At 45.4% G+C, this 19,664-nt stretch overlaps 1 protein-coding gene across 3 annotated transcripts in view; it reads right to left on the reverse strand.

Annotated features, from left to right (window-relative positions):
* Positions 1-508: 508 nt before the first annotated feature.
* Positions 509-19,664, reverse strand: part of LOC143284287 (alkaline phosphatase-like) — a 29,348-nt gene continuing 10,192 nt past the window's right edge. For all 3 annotated transcript variants that reach the window (XM_076590986.1, XM_076590985.1, XM_076590984.1), the window contains exons 5-12: positions 18,356-18,536; positions 15,549-15,715; positions 11,979-12,041; positions 11,091-11,193; positions 6,384-6,518; positions 5,211-5,399; positions 4,209-4,328; positions 509-996 (exon numbers count right to left, since the gene is read on the reverse strand). In XM_076590986.1, the coding sequence (XP_076447101.1) occupies positions 659-996; positions 4,209-4,328; positions 5,211-5,399; positions 6,384-6,518; positions 11,091-11,193; positions 11,979-12,041; positions 15,549-15,715; positions 18,356-18,536 (1,296 nt within the window). In that variant the 3' untranslated portion in view covers positions 509-658. The remainder of the gene's footprint in view (positions 997-4,208; positions 4,329-5,210; positions 5,400-6,383; positions 6,519-11,090; positions 11,194-11,978; positions 12,042-15,548; positions 15,716-18,355; positions 18,537-19,664) is intronic.

Raw genomic sequence — 19,664 nt, forward strand, 5'->3', positions numbered from 1 at the left:
ATAAAACTCTATGACTAATACGATTTACCCAATTCTTCAAGCAGGGTTCGTTTTTTCTTTTTCTTTTTTTCTTTTTTTTTTTTTTTTTCAATATTGAATTTTTTGTGAATTATGGACTCTCTTTGTATTTACAAATTGTATGTGTGTGCAAGGGTGTGTGCGCGCGTGGTGAGAGAGAGAGAGAGAGAGAGAGAGAGAGAGAGAGAAATGGAGGGGCGTGAGAATTTCAATAATCTGTATATTTGTACATAACTATCTCATATAGTGCCATTCAAATTATCTTTTTATTTTCCATTCTTTTTTTTATGTTGGACACGTGTTGCTGCCAAAAAAAAAAAAAAAATCTCTGTATCAAAGTATAGACCATAAAGTATATGAATTCGTATATTCGTAAAAAAAATGAGAAGCAAATATTTAACTAGGACACTCCCCCCCCCCCCCCCCCCCCCCCCCCCCCCCCCCATAATAAACCCCAACCAACTTCGATCATAAACATTCTATTAAAAAAAAAAAAAAAATCCAATAACAACAACGAGGAAACATTCTTCAAACAAAAACAGCAACAAAAAAGAAATAACAATGAACGGACCGTAAATCTAAAACAATACAATTCTTATTAAATAAAATTAAAAAAAGGCAAAAAAAAAGGAAAGAAGAATCAACCACCAGACACCCACATAGCCGAAACACCGCTCACGAGCACACCCACCACCACCACCACCACCATCCCCCACCTCCTTCCTCCCACTCCACCCATCACCCCCTCTCCTCCCGAGCAACCGTCGCCGGTGGTGGGGGGTCCCAGGTCGCAGTGCGCCGTGTTGGGGCCGACACAGGCTGCGTAGGCCATGACGTGAGCGATGTAGCTCTGCTCGTGCACCCCGTGAAACAGGTGGGCCATGGGGCCCGTGGCGTAGATCCCCACGTCCTCTCCGCCGTGGGTCTCGCCCGCCCAGCCGAACGGCACCGCCCTCTGGAACTGGTTGTAGTCCGACGCTGCAACAACCACCACCGCCACCAACATCTTTAGTTTCCCCTTCGCTTCCACTGAGCAACACGTTATTAACTTTCTTCATGCTGCACCAACCATCATCGCTACCAACATCGTTATTTTCCCTTTGCTTCCACTGAGCAACAGGTTATTAATCCACTCTGTACGAACGACAAAGTTGATGACAGTGCTTCACCGCTACTTACATTATTAACATATTACCAACGGAAGGTTTTCACATTGCAGAGGTGGGTGACTACCGCATTTCTGACGACGAAAGCTACAGGCTGGGCAAATCAGACACCCGCTGGACATCAGTTGGTATCTTTGTGGGCGGAAAGAAAGGAAGAAACGTTGGCGTCCCCAGTGGGTTAACGCAGTATTGCTCACTATACCTCAAATACAAACCAACCAAAACGAAGAAGAACAAATGTTACTCATAAATCAAAACATGAACAATCAACAATGATCGCATAGATTCGTAAAATGTAATTTGTTGTTGTTGCTGTTGAAAAAATGCACTTAACTGTTGTTGCTTTTTCTTTGACAAGAAACACACATTATATTTTCTTATATTATTGTGGATTTTTTCCCGTTTGTCATCTCTCTCAATCTGGATTATTGCCAGCATTATTTGCTCGACAGTGAAGGGCTGTCAGCTTCACTGAGATCTAAACATAGATTACAGGTCATGATGTCAGTCACCACTTTTATCTGAACTTCTTGGGATTACATTGCCTTTGTTCAGCAAACATAATTACACCACTGAAGTGTGTACGGTATGTAGCAATTGTACTCCAAGTTTCATGCAGCACTGATCTTGTTTCACTACATGAAAGGTCCAGAAGTCAAGGGTTTCAGTTCGTGCGCATGTAAAACTTTCTTCAGCAAACGGTGTACAATAATTGGCCTAATATGCGCGCGCGATTTTGCTCATAATTATGTGCACATTCACGTACGCCCAGGTGTGCACACACACACATAAATGTACAGACATGCGCATACACCTCTCTCTCTCTCTCTGTCTCTAAAGAGGGGGATAAATGGGGTGATTCGAATGCTGCATTTCGCGTTTGTCCCAGTCACGGAGACTGATGACGAAATGCAGTCTAATCTCATACTCACAATATTTCTTGTGTTCAAATCACAGCACATGAAGTGGCAGACGAAGAGAAAGATAGACAGAAAGATGAGAGAGAGAGAGAGAGAGAGAGAGAGAGAGAGAGAGAGAGAGAGAGAGAGAGAGAGAGAGAGAGAGAGAACACTGAGCACTGAACACTGAAATGTTTAATATCATCAGCTGTAAAGCTCTAGTGACATGGTAGGTACAAATCAGAACAAAAATGGTGCAAAACAAGAATAGAAAAGAAAGGAAAAACAATCGGAGCAAAATGAACAACTATAGGATAAGTCACACTTTGGTACTTTGTCGTTAGCTTAAAAAGTACATGTGACAGGGGGGCACTGTGCCTATACCCCCCCCCCCCCCCCCCCCAGTCGTTCGTTTCCAAGGTTTGGACAGTACACAAGAGTGAGTGAGAGAGAGACAGACAGACAGAGAGAGAGAGATTGTGTGTGTGTGTGTGTGTGTGTGTGTGTGTGTGTGTGTGTGTGTGTGTGTGTGTGTGTGTGAAAGAGAGAGGAAAAGAGAGAGAGAGAGAGAAACAGACAGCAGACAGACAGACAGACGGATGAATGGACGGAAACAGAAACAGCCAAACACACCGTGACACAGGGTCTGGGTGTACAGAGAAACAGACAAAGCAAGCTGAACACATCTGTCGCATTTCTAAAACAGGAATACATGCATACATAGATATAAAATAAACAATGTAAACTCTATCCCTGCGTCCACGGCAAAGAGTAGACTTAAAGACACAGCTGTTGCGTGTCACGTGATAGATTATACGCACATCACAAAGGTTCCATCTCAGGTGAGAGGATTGTGTGAAATGTATACACTTTGTGCGATAAATTAATCATCTCTCGTTAGGACGGAGTCTCCCGTCGGACCGACGGACGAGTAGGCAGGCAGACTTATCTGTCGGTGCATCCTCATATGGGAGAAGAGGCCGATTCTGGATGCGCAGCACTTCCCACAGGTGTTGCAAGGGAAAACGTCTCCAGAAGTTGAGCCCTGCTTCCTTCGCTCGCGCTTCTCCTTAATGGCCAGCGTTCTCTTGTTTTCAAACGTCTTTAAGCCACTAGAGCACAACATCCTCCATCGAGAACGGTCAAGGGCATCAGTTTCCCAGCAAGCGATGTCTATATTACAGGCTTTGGAGTTTGTCTTCGAGGTGTCCGTTGCTGCACAGGATGCTGCATAGGATGGAGTCTCCCGTCGGATAAGGCTAAACTTATTATTGTGATAAAAATTGAATTATTCCGATTGCACAGGCCGGATTCAGAAAGGGCAGATCTACTTTAGATCACCTAGTAATACTAACAACAAACATAAAACAACAGTTTTCAAAGAGAAAAAGTGTTTGGGCCACGTTCTTTGATGTACAAAAAGCTTATGACCGCATTTGGCATGCCAAATTTCTGTTTAAGCTACAGAACATTGGGTTAAGTGGCAATGTATACAGGTATATAAAATCTCTTTTGACAGAAAGAAGCATCATCACTAAAGTGGGGCAATCATTGTCGTCTTCAAGATCAATTAACATGGGTATTCCTCAAGGATCTATCATTTCTCCACTTCTGTTCAACATAATGTTATATGATTTGCCAAAATATTTGTCTAAATCTATAAATCTCGTTCAATACTCTAATGATATAGCAGTTTGGATGAACTAACTTTGCGAACATTCTATATCAATCAGAACTTGATAAATTAAACATTTATATGAAAGATAATGGATTACAGTTTTCAACTGAAAAGACACACATGATACGACGCCCTGTCCCCAGCCGGCAAGGGAGAGCAACCCAAATTTCACGCGGAGAAATCAGTTGTGATCCAATACACAACAGTACAATACAAAGTAATGTAATGCAATACTATACAATAACAACACGATAAAAACAACAACAACAACAATATAACGCAATGCAATGCAATACAATATAATACAATCACCCGTCTCTTCCATCCCTAGTTCCAAAGAAATCATTCTAGCCACCATTCGGAATTCATTCCTCACGTCAACACATATAAACCATGTCTTTTAAACCCTCGACTTCTGTGCAGTCACGGACAAACAGTGTTCCTTACACGTGTTCACTGTGGACAGGTTCTGGGTCCTGTCAGGTCCTGGTCCGTTCCCGTACACCAGTGTGGTGTAGGGCTGCCCGTCAGTGGGGTCCTGGCCCGGGTTGATCTCGTCCACCAGACCTGCGTCAGTCAGTCAGTGAGGCCATCATTCAATATGCAGGTCAGTTCTACAATGGTTTTCATCCCACTGACGGCTGCTCGTAACTTATAGGTCAGGATGCAAGTGAAGGGCTGTCACCTCACTGAGATAAGACAGAACTTACTGATCAGGATGTCAGTGAAGGGCTGTCACAGATAAGGCAGAACTTAAGGTGATGATATCAGTGAAGGGCTGTCACCTCACTGAGATAAGACAGACCTTACAGATCAGGACGTCAGTGGAGGGCTGTCACCTCACTGAGGGTCAGGTTGTCTGTGAATGGGTGTCACCTCACTGAGATAAGACAGAACTTACATGTCGGGATTTCAGTGAAGGGCTGTGAAACTACAAAAACTTTCATTGAACGAATTTCCCAGGCAGAAGTCACAACGGATCACAGCAAGGAAAGCACGCTGTGGAAGGGCCACGTTCCCTGCAGGAGGGTCATCACCGTCACCCCACATGTTGCCTTCCTCAACAAAGCAAGTTTTCATGAATGATAGCTGACATTACAGCTTGGACGTCATTGCTCTATGTTATGACGTAAAATGTGATTCTGTTGTTCCTGTAGTTTTTCTCTGTTCCCATACTGGTCGAGCGCCCCCTTGTAACTTTTTTTGTAAACGCCACGAGTCTCTGTATGGGAGGTGTGAGCATTAATATGCATTACTATTTTTATTATTATCATCATTATTATCATTATTACTATTTTTATCATCATTATTGTTATCACTATTATCATCATTGGTTTTATTGTTATTGTTGTAGTTGTTGTAATGAATGTCTTTTATCATTAGGCTATCTCTGTTAGTATAACTACTACTACAATTGTTTCTAATACCACTAATACTTAGACAACCCACCCAAGATGTTGTTTCCACGACCGGCATAGCCTGCGATGTTGAAGACGTGAGAGTGGTCGGCCGTGACCACTATCAGAGTATCGTCCCCTGTCATCTCTTTGGCCACGCGCACAGCGTCATCAAGGGCAACGGTCTCCTCTAGGGCCGCTTTGGCGTAGTTCTGGTGATGCGCTTTGTCGATGTTCCCTCCTGGTGTGGAAAATGCACGAAACAATAATTATGCATTTTTTGCCTTTTTTTTTTTTTTTTTTTTTTTACAGCAGATGTGGATCAAGTCCCGATACTTCGAAACCTCCTTGAAACTGATATTCATTGATTTTTATTAACTTACTTAAAATTAAATTTCCATTTCATACAAAATCCCAAACACCAGGCAGTCTCATTAGACAGCCGATTTTGTTTGTTTCGTTACGTTTTTTGTACTAAAAAATATCAATTGTATTTCTATTATTTGATGATTGTTGGGATGTTGTTTTTATACACACAGAATGTCTTGTTCTGTTTAATCATGTTCAGTCAGACTCATATTGTGAACTGTGAATATTAAAACGTACATGGGTTGTAAAAAAATATCAATAAAAATCCTTCACCAATGTTTTGAAGATCCCTTACTAAATAATGCGGGTAATTGTTCATATCTTACTCATCACGTATTAGTTTATAGACTGTAACCTGTTACATGTGTGTCATATGAAAAGCGAGAAAAATATTCAGAACATTTACGTTTTCGAAAATGCATTTACTGAGTGAACACCGACAGCGTAACATTTGTTTATGTTTTCGGAACAAAATCAGCCTTACATATCTCTTACACACACATAAGGTAACCACTCACAGATATCTCTCTCACACACACACACACACACACACACACACACACACACACACACACACAAGCACGCACTCATGCAAAAACACATGCACGGCGAAATAGAAAGAAAAAAATGCGAAAGGCTTGAGACAAATGGACTGAATTTAGAAACTTAGTTCTTTCTGGAGTGGTATGGCTACCGAAGTAAGATTTTGTTCACTTGTTTTAAAAATTAACAATAACAAGCATGTAAATATACATTTTTCCTCACGCAAAGCAAAAACAAAACACCAACAAACAAACAAGTAGAAACAAACAAACAAAAAAAAACAACAACAAAATCCCCAGCATATCTGCCATACCTTCAACAAACAGAAAGAAGCCTTTCTTGTTCTTGCTAAGGATTTCAATGGCTTTCCTGGTCATCTCAGCAATGGACGGCTGTTCATTGTTATTTCGCGAGACTTCGTAGCTCATGTGACTTTCCGAGAAGAGACCTGAGTCACCAAAAAAAATGACATTTTTTTTATAAACTGTCATATTCCGATTCTTCTGTGGAAGCACGTTGTCAAATGTAACAATAGTGTTAAGTAGTGTAGTGTATTGTAGAAAAGCGTACATGTAGTGTAATGTAGTGTACGTGTGGAAGTGTACAGCAGTGCTGTGTCGTTCGGTTTAGTTGTAGTGTCGTGTAGTATTGTGCACAACAGTGTGTGCACTGTGGCGAGCCCTGTAGTTGCAGTTCAGTTGTAGTGTTGTGTGGCGCAGTTTAGAGCAGTGCAGTTCAGTTGTAGTGTTGTGTGGCGCAGTTTAGAGCAGTGCAGTTCAGTTGTAGTGTTGTGTGGCGCAGTTTAGAGCAGTGAAGTTCAGTTGTAGTGTTGTGTGGCGCAGTTTAGAGCAGTGCAGTTCAGTTGTAGTGTTGTGTGGCGCAGTTTAGAGCAGTGCAGTTCAGTTGTAGTGTTGTGTGGCGCAGTGTAGAGCAGTGCAGTTCAGTTGTAGTGTTGTGTGGCGCAGTTTTGAGCAGTGCAGTTCAGTTGTAGTGTTGTGTGGCGCAGTTGAGAACAATGCAGTTCAGTTGTAGTGTTGTGTGGCGCAGTTTTGAGCAGTGTAGTTCAGTTGTAGTGTTGTGTGGCGCAGTTGAGAACAGTGCAGTTCAGTTGTAGTGTTGTGTGGCGCAGTTTAGAGCAGTGTAGTTCAGTTGTAGTGTTGTGTGGCGCAGTTTAGAGCAGTGTAGTTCAGTTGTAGTGTTGTGTGGCGCAGTTGAGAACAGTGCAGTTCAGTTGTAGTGTTGTGTAGCGCAGTTGAGAACAATGCAGTTCAGTTGTAGTGGTGTGTTGCGCAGTTGAGAACAATGCAGTTCAGTTGTAGTGTTGTGTGGCGCAGTTTAGAACAGTGCAGTTCAGTTGTAGTGTTGTGTGGCGCAGTTTAGAGCAGTGTAGTTCAGTTGTAGTGTTGTGTGGCGCAGTTGAGAACAGTGCAGTTCAGTTGTAGTGTTGTGTAGCGCAGTTGAGAACAATGCAGTTCAGTTGTAGTGGTGTGTTGCGCAGTTGAGAACAATGCAGTTCAGTTGTAGTGTTGTGTGGCGCAGTTTAGAACAGTGCAGTTCAGTTGTGTTGTGTGGCGCAGTTTTGAGCAGTGCAGTTCAGTTGTAGTGTTGTGTGGCGCTGTTTAGAGCAGTGTAGTTCAGTTGTAGTGTTGTGTGGCGCAGTTGAGAACAGTGCAGTTCAGTTGTAGTGTTGTGTAGCGCAGTTTAGAACAGTGCAGTTCAGTTGTAGTGTTGTGTGGCGCAGTTGAGAACAGTGCAGTTCAGTTGTAGTGTTGTGTAGCGCAGTTGAGAACAATGCAGTTCAGTTGTAGTGTTGTGTGGCGCAGTTTAGAACAGTGCAGTTCAGTTGTAGTGTTGTGTGGCGCAGTTTTGAGCAGTGCAGTTGAGTTGTAGTGTTGTGTGGCGCAGTTTAGAGCAGTGCACTTCAGTTGTAGTGTTGTGTGGCGCAGTTTTGAGCAGTGCAGTTGAGTTGTAGTGTTGTGTGGCGCAGTTTAGAGCAGTGCAGTTCAGTTGTAGTGTTGTGTAGCGCAGTTGAGAACAATGCAGTTCAGTTGTAGTGGTGTGATGCGCAGTTGAGAACAATGCAGTTCAGTTGTAGTGTTGTGTGGCGCAGTTTAGAGCAGTGTAGTTCAGTTGTAGTGTTGTGTGGCGCAGTTTAGAGCAGTGAAGTTCAGTTGTAGTGTTGTGTGGCGCAGTTTAGAGCAGTGCAGTTCAGTTGTAGTGTTGTGTGGCGCAGTTTAGAGCAGTGCAGTTCAGTTGTAGTGTTGTGTGGCGCAGTGTAGAGCAGTGCAGTTCAGTTGTAGTGTTGTGTGGCGCAGTTTTGAGCAGTGCAGTTCAGTTGTAGTGTTGTGTGGCGCAGTTGAGAACAGTGCAGTTCAGTTGTAGTGTTGTGTGGCGCAGTTTTGAGCAGTGTAGTTCAGTTGTAGTGTTGTGTGGCGCAGTTGAGAACAGTGCAGTTCAGTTGTAGTGTTGTGTGGCGCAGTTTTGAGCAGTGTAGTTCAGTTGTAGTGTTGTGTGGCGCAGTTTAGAACAGTACAGTTCAGTTGTAGTGTTGTGTGGCGCAGTTTACAACAGTGCAGTTCAGTTGTAGTGTTGTGTGGCGCAGTTTTGAGCAGTGCAGTTCAGTTGTAGTGTTGTGTGGCGCAGTTTAGAGCAGTGAAGTTCAGTTGTAGTGTTGTGTGGCGCAGTTTAGAGCAGTGTAGTTCAGTTGTAGTGTTGTGTGGCGCAGTTTAGAGCAGTGTAGTTCAGTTGTAGTGTTGTGTGGCGCAGTTGAGAACAGTGCAGTTCAGTTGTAGTGTTGTGTAGCGCAGTTGAGAACAATGCAGTTCAGTTGTAGTGGTGTGTTGCGCAGTTGAGAACAATGCAGTTCAGTTGTAGTGTTGTGTGGCGCAGTTTAGAACAGTGCAGTTCAGTTGTAGTGTTGTGTGGCGCAGTTTAGAGCAGTGTAGTTCAGTTGTAGTGTTGTGTGGCGCAGTTGAGAACAGTGCAGTTCAGTTGTAGTGTTGTGTAGCGCAGTTGAGAACAATGCAGTTCAGTTGTAGTGGTGTGTTGCGCAGTTGAGAACAATGCAGTTCAGTTGTAGTGTTGTGTGGCGCAGTTTAGAACAGTGCAGTTCAGTTGTGTTGTGTGGCGCAGTTTTGAGCAGTGCAGTTCAGTTGTAGTGTTGTGTGGCGCTGTTTAGAGCAGTGTAGTTCAGTTGTAGTGTTGTGTGGCGCAGTTGAGAACAGTGCAGTTCAGTTGTAGTGTTGTGTAGCGCAGTTTAGAACAGTGCAGTTCAGTTGTAGTGTTGTGTGGCGCAGTTGAGAACAGTGCAGTTCAGTTGTAGTGTTGTGTAGCGCAGTTGAGAACAATGCAGTTCAGTTGTAGTGTTGTGTGGCGCAGTTTAGAACAGTGCAGTTCAGTTGTAGTGTTGTGTGGCGCAGTTTTGAGCAGTGCAGTTGAGTTGTAGTGTTGTGTGGCGCAGTTTAGAGCAGTGCACTTCAGTTGTAGTGTTGTGTGGCGCAGTTTTGAGCAGTGCAGTTGAGTTGTAGTGTTGTGTGGCGCAGTTTAGAGCAGTGCAGTTCAGTTGTAGTGTTGTGTAGCGCAGTTGAGAACAATGCAGTTCAGTTGTAGTGGTGTGTTGCGCAGTTGAGAACAATGCAGTTCAGTTGTAGTGTTGTGTGGCGCAGTTTTGAGCAGTGCAGTTCAGTTGTAGTGTTGTGTGGCGCAGTTTTGAGCAGTGCAGTTCAGTTGTAGTGTTGTGTGGCGCAGTTTTGAGCAGTGCAGTTCAGTTGTAGTGTTGTGTGGCGCAGTGTAGAGCAGTGCAGTTCAGTTGTAGTGTTGTGTGGCGCAGTTTTGAGCAGTGCAGTTCAGTTGTAGTGTTGTGTGGCGCAGTTTTGAGCAGTGCAGTTCAGTTGTAGTGTTGTGTGGCGCAGTTTAGAACAGTGCAGTTCAGTTGTAGTGTTGTGTGGCGCAGTTTTGAGCAGTGCAGTTCAGTTGTAGTGTTGTGTGGCGCAGTTTAGAGCAGTGCAGTTCAGTTGTAGTGTTGTGTGGCGCAGTTTAGAACAGTGCAGTTCACTTGTAGTGTTGTGCAGTGCCGTACAAGACCCTCCTTACAGAAAACAGTGCAGGGGAAAATGGGATGAGACAGCCAGCCAAAGATTTGAGCAGACATCATCACTGATGGACAGAGAGGGCCGCGGCCAGAAATGGAGAGCAGTTGCTGCGACCACGCGACCAACCCAGGTTTCGGAACCAGTGACAGTGACAGCAGCGTATTGCAGTGTAATGGAGTGCAATGTAGAGCAGTGTGGTGTGAACAGTAGAGTTGTGCAGTGTAGTTGGGTATAGTGCTCTTGTAGTGTAGTGAATTAATGCTCTTGTAGTGTAATGCTCTTGTAGTGTAGTGTAGTGTAGTATACCGTGTGTGTAGTGTAGTGTAGTATAGTGTAGTGTAGTGTAGCGTAGTCTAGTGCTGTGGAGTGTGGTCACATGTAGTGTGGTTTAGATTTGCGTAGTGTAGTACAGTAGAATGCAGTTCAGTCGCAGCGTAGCGCAATGCAGTGTAATAGAGTGTCGTTGGCTGTGGTGAAGTATAGCGCAGTACATGCGGTAGTGTTGTGCAGTGTATTGTAGTGTAGTGAAATACAGTGTAGTGGAGTTATTCGCGTTTCATACAGGACCGGGATAACCCCCCCCCGCGTCCCCCCCCCCGCGTCTAGTGGTCTGGGTGCTAGTCTTTCGAGGTCCTGTGTGCAAACTGCACTTTCCGGATGTAAAAGATATCATAGCGACGAAAGGGTTATCCCTGGCAAAATTCTGTAGAAAAATCCACTTTGACAGTACAAAATTTGGATTAATCGATAAAAAGATGGGCGTGCTTCACAGTGGCGATGGGCTCTACCTGAGGACCGCAGCCCGAATTTTACACAGAGATATGTCGTGACAAAAAGTAATTACAGCGCAACGCAATACAATGGAATACATTACAATACAGTGCAATGGAATAATTTGATATGGATATATTCTACAGTCACAGACGTACCCAGCAGGTAATCTGTATCACTTGCAGAGACTGCTCTGAACTCGGAGGCACTCCGTACGTATTTGGCAGCCACGCCCCTTTGTCGCAAGTCTGACAGCCATTCCTGTGGAAAGTATCGTAACAAATGCAGATCAGACTGACTGGCTCGGAATCTTACCAGTTTGGTGCAAAATAACTGCGCTTGTTGCATCTGAACAATTTATCTATCAGACAAAATAAACATGAGATCGCGTGCATAACACACACACGCACACACACACACACACACACACACACACACACACACACACACACACACACACACACACACACACACATACACATACATACACATGCGCGTATACCCATAACCATAACAACAACCCGTGTGCGTTTAAGAGATGGAGAGGGAAAGAGGAGTAAGAGAGAGAGAGAGAGAGAGAGAGAGAGAGAGAGAGAGAGAGAGAATATATGATATAATTCGATGATGATAGGATTAATAAGCAATTATGTGCTTTATCCATCGGGACTCGACCCTGTGAAGGGTCTGTTCCATATAACTGTTCAACACAAAACCAAAAGTATACAATTGGTAACCACCATCCCTGCACACACACACACACACACACACACACACACACAGAGAGAGAGAGAGAGAGAGAGAGAGAGAGAGAGAGAGAGAGAGAGAGAGAGAGAGAGAGAGAGAGAGAGAGAGAGAGAGGCTAAAAAGAAAAAGAAAACATTCTGTTACAGAATACATGACACAAATGACTGGGAAAGCACCAGACGAACAGAAAAAAACTAATATTTCTCTTTTTGACTACAAAACCATATCATGTCTAATGTACTATGTGTCAGAGACTAGAATATTCATAGACAGTTCGTTTTACATATCAATTTTATACTCACCTCCGTAAGATTGTGGCCATCTTTACGATTGTAGAAGACCTTTCTGCCTCCTCCTAAAATCACCTGCACAGAAGGCACCGAGAACTAAATCAGGGCCTGTAGTGAATTCTAGCCAGAGAAATGGTTTGAGCGAATGTAGCGAACAGAAATGCATCCTCAGACTTGACCGTATGCAGATGTTTTAATATGTTTGTTGTTGTTGTTGTTGTTGGTGGTGGTGGTGTGTGTAATGTGTGTGTGTGTGTGTGTGTGTGTGTGTGTGTGTGTGTGTGTGTGTGTGTGTGTGTGTGCATGCGTGCGTGGGCGCTTGTGTATGTCGGTATGTGCACGTGTGCATCTTCAAATTGTCTGTATTTTTGTTGTTGTTATTGCAATAATAATTTCTAGTCTTCTGATCCATTATTTGATTTTCGCATAATGACACAATCTCTTTTAATAATTGTCCACTATGTTTTAAATTGTATGTGTATGTTTGTGTGGGGATGTTTGAGTGAATGTTTTTTTCAGTGTTATTGTAAAGTGCATAAGGAACTTCCCCAGGACAGAATAACTTGTTCTCCTGGGCGACTTCAATGCCAGAGTGGGTGCAGACAACGATTCGTGGCCTTCCTGTCTCGGTTCCTTTGGAGTGGGGAAAATGAATGAGAATGGACAGCAACTACTTGAGTTTTGTACCTGCCATGAACTGTGCATCGCCAACTCCTTCTTCAAGACGAAGCCCCAACACAAAGTCTCCTGGAGGCACCCGCGCTCAAAACATTGGCACCAACTGGATCTGATCCTAGTAAGACGAGCTGCCATCAAAAACCTTCTCCACACTCGCTCTTACCACAGCGCAGACTGCGACATGGACCTACTCTCTGGTATGCTGCAAGATCAGACTGCAACCACAAAAGTTCCACTGCTCAAAGAAACAAGGGAACTCTCGCATTGACGTCAGCAAGATGTCTCAGCCAGACCTTGTAGAACAGTTCGCAGAGGCCTTTGGGAGATAATTCGATGCATTGCAGCCCAGGGACTCTGCCACAGAAAGATGGGAGAGGCTACGAGACACATGCACCACATTGCTATGGCCACCTTTGGGAAGAAAACCGCGAAGTCTCACGACTGGTTTGAGACCAAATCATCAGAGATGACTCCCAGTATTGAGGCCAAGCGTGCTGCACTCACCGAGTACAAACAGTCACCCAGTGAGAAGAACCTGCAAATCCTCAGGGCCGCCAGAAGTAAGGTTCAGCTTAACGCCAGGCGATGTGCAAATGAGTACTGGACAGAGCTCAGCGAAGAGATACAGAATGCTGCTGAAAGAGGCAACATCCGAGAGATGTATGATGGCATCAAGAAGGCACTGGGACCAACACAGAGAAAGACTGCCCCCCTCAAATCCTCCACAGGGGAAGTAATCAACGATCCTAGCCAGCAGATGGAGAGATGTGCGGAACACTTCTCCGACCTCTACTCCACAGAAAACATGGTGTCCCACTCAGCCCTCGATGCCATCAAGTGCATGCCGGTCATGGAAGAACTTGACACTGCAAGACTACTCTTCTGCATCCTCTGCACACAGTCCTCTGTCAGTGCTGGAAAGAGGGAGCTGTACCGCAGGACATGAGGGACGCCAAGATCATCACCCTCTACAAAAACAAGGGCGAACGGAGCGACTGCAACAATTATAGAGCCATCTCGCTTCTCAGCATTGTATGCAAAGTCTACACTCGGGTCCTCTTAATTCGCATACAGAAACTGGCCGAACGCGTTTATCCGGAACCACAGTGCGGTTTCCGAGCACAGAGATCCACGGTAGACAGGAACTTCTCCCTTCGCCAAATCCAGGAGAAGTGCAGAGAGCAGAGGATGCCCCTGTATGTCGCATTCATTGACCTCACCAAGGCCTTTGACCTAGTCAGCAGAGACGGCTTTTTCATGGCTCTTCGAAATGATCGGCTGCCCCCCCCCCCCCCCCCCCCCCCCCCCCCCCCCCCCCCCCCAAACTGCACAGCTTGATTGAGTCCTTCCACTCCAACATGAAAGGGACGGTGCAGTTCAATGGTAACCTCTCCAAGCCCTTCGACGTACGCAGCGGTGTCAAACAAGGCTGTGTAATCGCCCCCACCCTATTTGGAATCTCCTTTGCTCTTCTCCTGAAGCATGCGTTCAGCACAGCGCAAGAAGAAATCTACCTGCGGACCAGATCAAATGGCAGGCTCTTCAATCTCGCCCGCCTCAGAGCAAGGACAAAAGTCCGCGAAGCCCTCATCAGAGACATGCTTTTTGCCGACGATGCCGCAGTTGTGACCCACACCCAGCGGAACTTGCAGTCATTGATGGACCGCTTCTCCCAGGCCTGCAAAGATTTCGGTCTGACCATCAGTCTCAAGAAGACAAACGTCCTAGGCCAAGACACGCCATCTCCACCAGCCATCACCATTGATGACTACGAGCTTGAAGCCATCAATCAATTCACTTACCTTGGATCCACCATCACCGACAACCTCTCCCTTGACACCGAGATCGACAAGAGGATCAACGCTAGCCTGCCTCACACAAAGAGTGTGGACAAATCCCAAGCTGACCACGAAGACAAGGATGGCTGTATACAACACCTGCATCCTCAGCACCTTGCTGTATGGCAGTGAGGCGTGGACCACACAAGCTGGTCAGGAGAAAAGGCTCAATACCTTCCACCTGAGAAGCCTACGGCGCATACTCGGCATCTCCTGGCAAGACAAGGTGACAAACACTGAAGTCCTGACTCGCGCTGGCCTCCTGACCCTGTATACCATGCTGAGACAGCGTCGGCTGCGCTGGCTGGGCCACGTTCGCCGCATGGAAGATAGTCGCATCCCAAAAGACATCCTTTATGAGGGCTCGCCTCGGGGCAGAGAAGCATCGGCCGCCCACAGCTGAGATACAAAAAAGTTTGCAAACGTGACATGAAGGCGCCTGAGATCAACACTGAGTCGTGGGAGGACCTTGCAGTTGACCGCAACAGATGGAGAAGCACTCTCAAGAATCAGCTACGGATTGGTGAGGACAAACTGTCAGCTGCTGCAGCAGAAAAGGGACGGCAGCCAACAGACCAGCATCAGCTTACACATGTGACCGCTGCGACAGAGACTGTTTCTCTCGCATCGGTCTCTACAGTCACAGGCGAGGCTGCTTGGTCCAAGCAGACAGCCCAATTAGACATTAGGTCGGATATACTCTATCCATGGTCAGCCATGACCGAAGGAGGCCTACTCTACTCTCTTTAAAGTGCACAGAGCTTCAAAAATACACGCCGTAGCAATATGTATAAATAAATTTGATAAATGAAGAAATAAACAATAGCAGATCTAATGACCTGACCTGACCCACATGACCTGACCTGACGTCTAGTAACATAATAAAGCCAAAACAACACAAACCAACCCAACGCGCTGGCCTCAATAAATATATAAACAAATAAATAAACACATGTTGAAATAAATAGATGAATGGATAATTTATAAATAAAAACATAAACAAATAAACAGACAAATAAATAAACTAACAGAACGAATAAATAGATAAACAAAGAAATAAGATCACCTGGATGGAGTTGTTCTTCAACAGCTGGTATGCGATGTCCTTGACCCCGGGGCACGTGGGGGGCATGTCTTTATCTGTCTCCCAGAACCGGTCAGGACTGTGAGCGTAGGCCGCGGCAGGAGTGGCGTGGGTGATCCGGACGTTGGTGATCACACCGGTGGACTTGCCTGAAAGCAACGACCAGCATACTGTACAAATTAAACTGTTTACCACATCAAAAAAGGATGCATACAATGCCATCCGCAGGACTGTTCAGCAAAAGTTACGTCAGATGCAGGATAAGTGGCTGAGTGACAAAGCTGATGAGATCCAGGGATATGCTGACAGGCACGATATGAAGAGGTTCTATGATGCCTTAAAAGAAGTCTACGGTCCTACATCCTCAGGATCATCCCCCCTCCTCAGTGCAGATGGGAATACCTTGATCACCGAGAAGGAGAAAATTCTCGAACGCTGGGCTGAGCACTTCAACAGTGTCTTAAATCACCCTTCCTCCATAAATGATGAAGCCATAGACCGTCTCCCACAAGTCGTCATCAACGAAGCACTGGATGATCCGCCAACACTTCTTGAGACCCAGAAACAATCCGTCTGCTATCCAGTGGCAAAGCACCTGGCTGAGACTCCATACCAGCAGAGGTCTACAAGGATGGAGGCACTGTGCTGACTGAGAAGCTCCATCAGCTGTACTCACTCATGTGAAAAGAAGAGACGATCCCCCAGGATTTCAAAGATGCATCTACCATTCACTTGTACAAGTGAAAGGGGAACCGGCAAGCCTGTGATAACCATCGGGGCATTTCCTTGCTCTCCATCACAGGCAAGATACTTGCCAGGATCCTACTAAATCACCTCACAGCACACCTTGACCAATGTCATTTGCCTGAGAGACAATGTGGATTCCGGAAAGAGCGCGGAACCACCGACATGGTGTTTGCTGCAAGGCAGCTGCAAGAGAAATGTCAGGAGTAAAATGCTGATCTGTTCTCCACCTATATCGACCTCACTAAGGCCTTCGACACCGTGAGTAGAGAAGGACTGTGGAAAATCATGGTCAGCCAGTTCCATGAAGGCATGCAGGCTCGAGTTCAGGACAATGGCGAAACATCTGCTCCTTTTCCTGTCACAAATGGTGTCAAGCAAGGCTGCGTCCTACCTCCAACACTGTTCAGCCTCATGTTCTCTGCAATGCTTACTGATGCCTTCAGAGATGGCGATGTTGGAATCGGCCTAAAGTACCAAACAGATGACAAGCTGTTTAACCTCAGAAGGCTTCAAGCAAAAACGAAGGTCATGACAGACATCATCAGAGACTTTTTGTTTGCTGATGATTGTGCCCTCAACGCTGGATCTGAAGCTGACATGGAACTCAGCGTCGACAAGTTTGCCACTGCCAGCAGGAACTTCGGCCTTACCATCAGCACGAGGAAAACTGAAGTTCTCCATCAGCCAGCCCCAGGGAAACCCCACGTTGAGCCCAACATCACAGTCAACGGTCAGAGACTCAGTGCGGTGGAGCGGTTCACATACCCTGGCAGCACACTGTCACGAAATGCGACCATCGACGATGAAGTGAACGCCAGGATTGCAAGAGCAAGCGCAATCTTTGGTAAACTCTATGCAAATGTCTGGAACAGAAGAGGCATTGGTCTTGAGACCAAGCTAAAGGTCTACAGAGCAGTAGTTCTCCCCACACTACTGTACGCCTGCTAAACTTGGACAGTGTGCCAAGAAGCTGAACCACTTCCACACAACATGCCTCAGGAAGCTACTGAACATCAAGTGGCAAGACAGGACCCCAGACACGGAGGTGCTTGCAAAACCACCCTTCCCAGCATCTTCACCATCCTGATGCAGTCCCAGCTTCGCTGAGCTGGACACGTGGCGCGCATGCCAGACCATCGGCTGCCCAAAAGGCTCTTCTATGGCGAGCTGCAACAAGGGAAGAGATCACACAGAGGCCAGAAGAAGCGCTTCAGAGATAACTCTGAAAGTCTCTCTGAAAGCGTCTGATATCAACCCTGACTCCTGGGAGGAATCTGCAGTGGACCGTGACAATGGCGCGCTGCTGTGCACAAAGGCGCCAAGTTGTGCGAGGCCAACAGGACTGCTGTAGCTGTTCAGAAGAGGCAGGCCAGAAAGTGACGGGCAAACAAGCTCCCTGACAATGATATGCCTATCTTTGTCTGCCCCAACTGTCAGCGAACATTTCGTGCGCAGATTGGACTATTCAGCCATCTGCTCATTCACAGACAGATTCATGAGTATCCCCCCCACACACACACCACCACCCTCCCCCCATCCCCCAGCTGGATGACAACGATGGTCATCATCGATCTCAATGGACACACACCACCAGACGTCAGCACTTTACAGAGAGATGTCAGATCCGTACGCCTGAGGAGATTCCCCGTTGTTGTCTGATCGTATCAAACAGTAGTGTTTGTATCCATTCAGCGAAAGCAAGACATCACACAAACACTCAACTTTGTACTGTAAAAACTACATAAACAATGACAGAAACCAAAACCAAGAATCGTTGTTGCCTATGATGAAACAAAACACATACTACACAACACAATGCATATAAATACATTTCAATACAGTTACGTATACCTACATGTTATCTCCATATCACACACACACGTTTAACACGTGTACAACACACACTGAAACGCACACACACACACACATCGTATACACACACCACACACACTCACGACCACACACACACAGAAACAGCACATGCACCGTCCACACACACACCCTTGCTTCATCAACACAACTTATCCCCTGCGCCAATGTACCGGCAGCATGCGACCAATGCAGCATGGAGTCAGTGTGATAGTCTGCGTTCTGCATGTCGGAGCAGCTGCCACGTGCAACACGGCTGTCCACGCCCAGCACGGCATAGTTGGTCTTCACGCCGCTCAGGATGGCTGTGGCCGTGCTGGCGGAACCTGAGGTCTGCTTGTTCACCGCGTAAGTCTGCGCCGTGAAAAAAATAACTCAACATTCACTGGTGATTCTTCTTTCAGAAAAAATGCAATTAAACATCCAGCGGTGAGTCTTCCTCCACCCCTTGCTGCGAAAAAACAAAAAAAACAAAAACACTAAGAAACAGTAGAAGAGGTTTGATTTGTTTATGTCCCGTTGTGATTCTATACATTTAGTCACTCTTTATTTTCATGCTTGCGATTGTTGACATTTAGTCAATCTCCAGTTTCACATTTGTGATTGTTGACATTCAGTCAGTCTTTATGTTCACATTTGTGATTGTAGATATTTAGTCTGTCTTTATTTTCACATTTGTAATTGTAGACATTTAGTCAAAGTCTTTAGTTTCACATTCGTGATTGTAGACGTTCAGTTAAAGCGTTTATTTTCACATTTGAATGTTGTTATTTCAAAACATATCTTATTGCCATGTCATCAAAGCTGCATGGAAATCCACCCGGTGTTTCTTGTGGATGCTACAGTTACCATCACATTCTGCCCTGTTTCTTAGCTGACTTGAATCAGATGATAATTAATCTGTAGATGTCCGTGGTTTCGACTTTTTATAAGAACAGAAAAAATACACGGAATGAACTCTGGAGGGGTTCTTGTGCTGATATGAGATAACTTACTAAAGTATCTATTTAACAAAACACATAGAATATATATGTCGATGTCATGATGCTGCGCTATCATTATTTTGTTGATATATATATATATATATATATAGAGAGAGAGAGAGAGAGAGAACAGATTTTGATGGCTGTCCTATGGATAAGGATCAAAGATTACCCCCACCCCCACCCCCAACTTTTTACAACAAAATCTGGGATAAATTAGCAAAATAGACAAGTGATCCGCTCTTGCTGAGTTATGCGTTCTACGGACTGCCATCAAGTTCAAATCTGTTTCCACAAGGATCAGTCGATCACATTCTGTCGATGATCTGGATCGGCGTTCGGGGAGATTTGAATTGATTCTCCACCACTGGGAGACACGGCGAACATTATTCACGTGGGGTAACCTGAAGAACGTCCACTGTCCTAAAGCCCTATTGGCTGAGAGAATGGGGATGTAACTTGTACAAGACACCCTGCACAAATAATCAAATTCTAGCCC

This window comes from Babylonia areolata, chromosome 7 (genome assembly GCF_041734735.1).
Source record: "Babylonia areolata isolate BAREFJ2019XMU chromosome 7, ASM4173473v1, whole genome shotgun sequence".
NCBI lineage: Eukaryota > Metazoa > Mollusca > Gastropoda > Neogastropoda > Buccinidae > Babylonia > Babylonia areolata.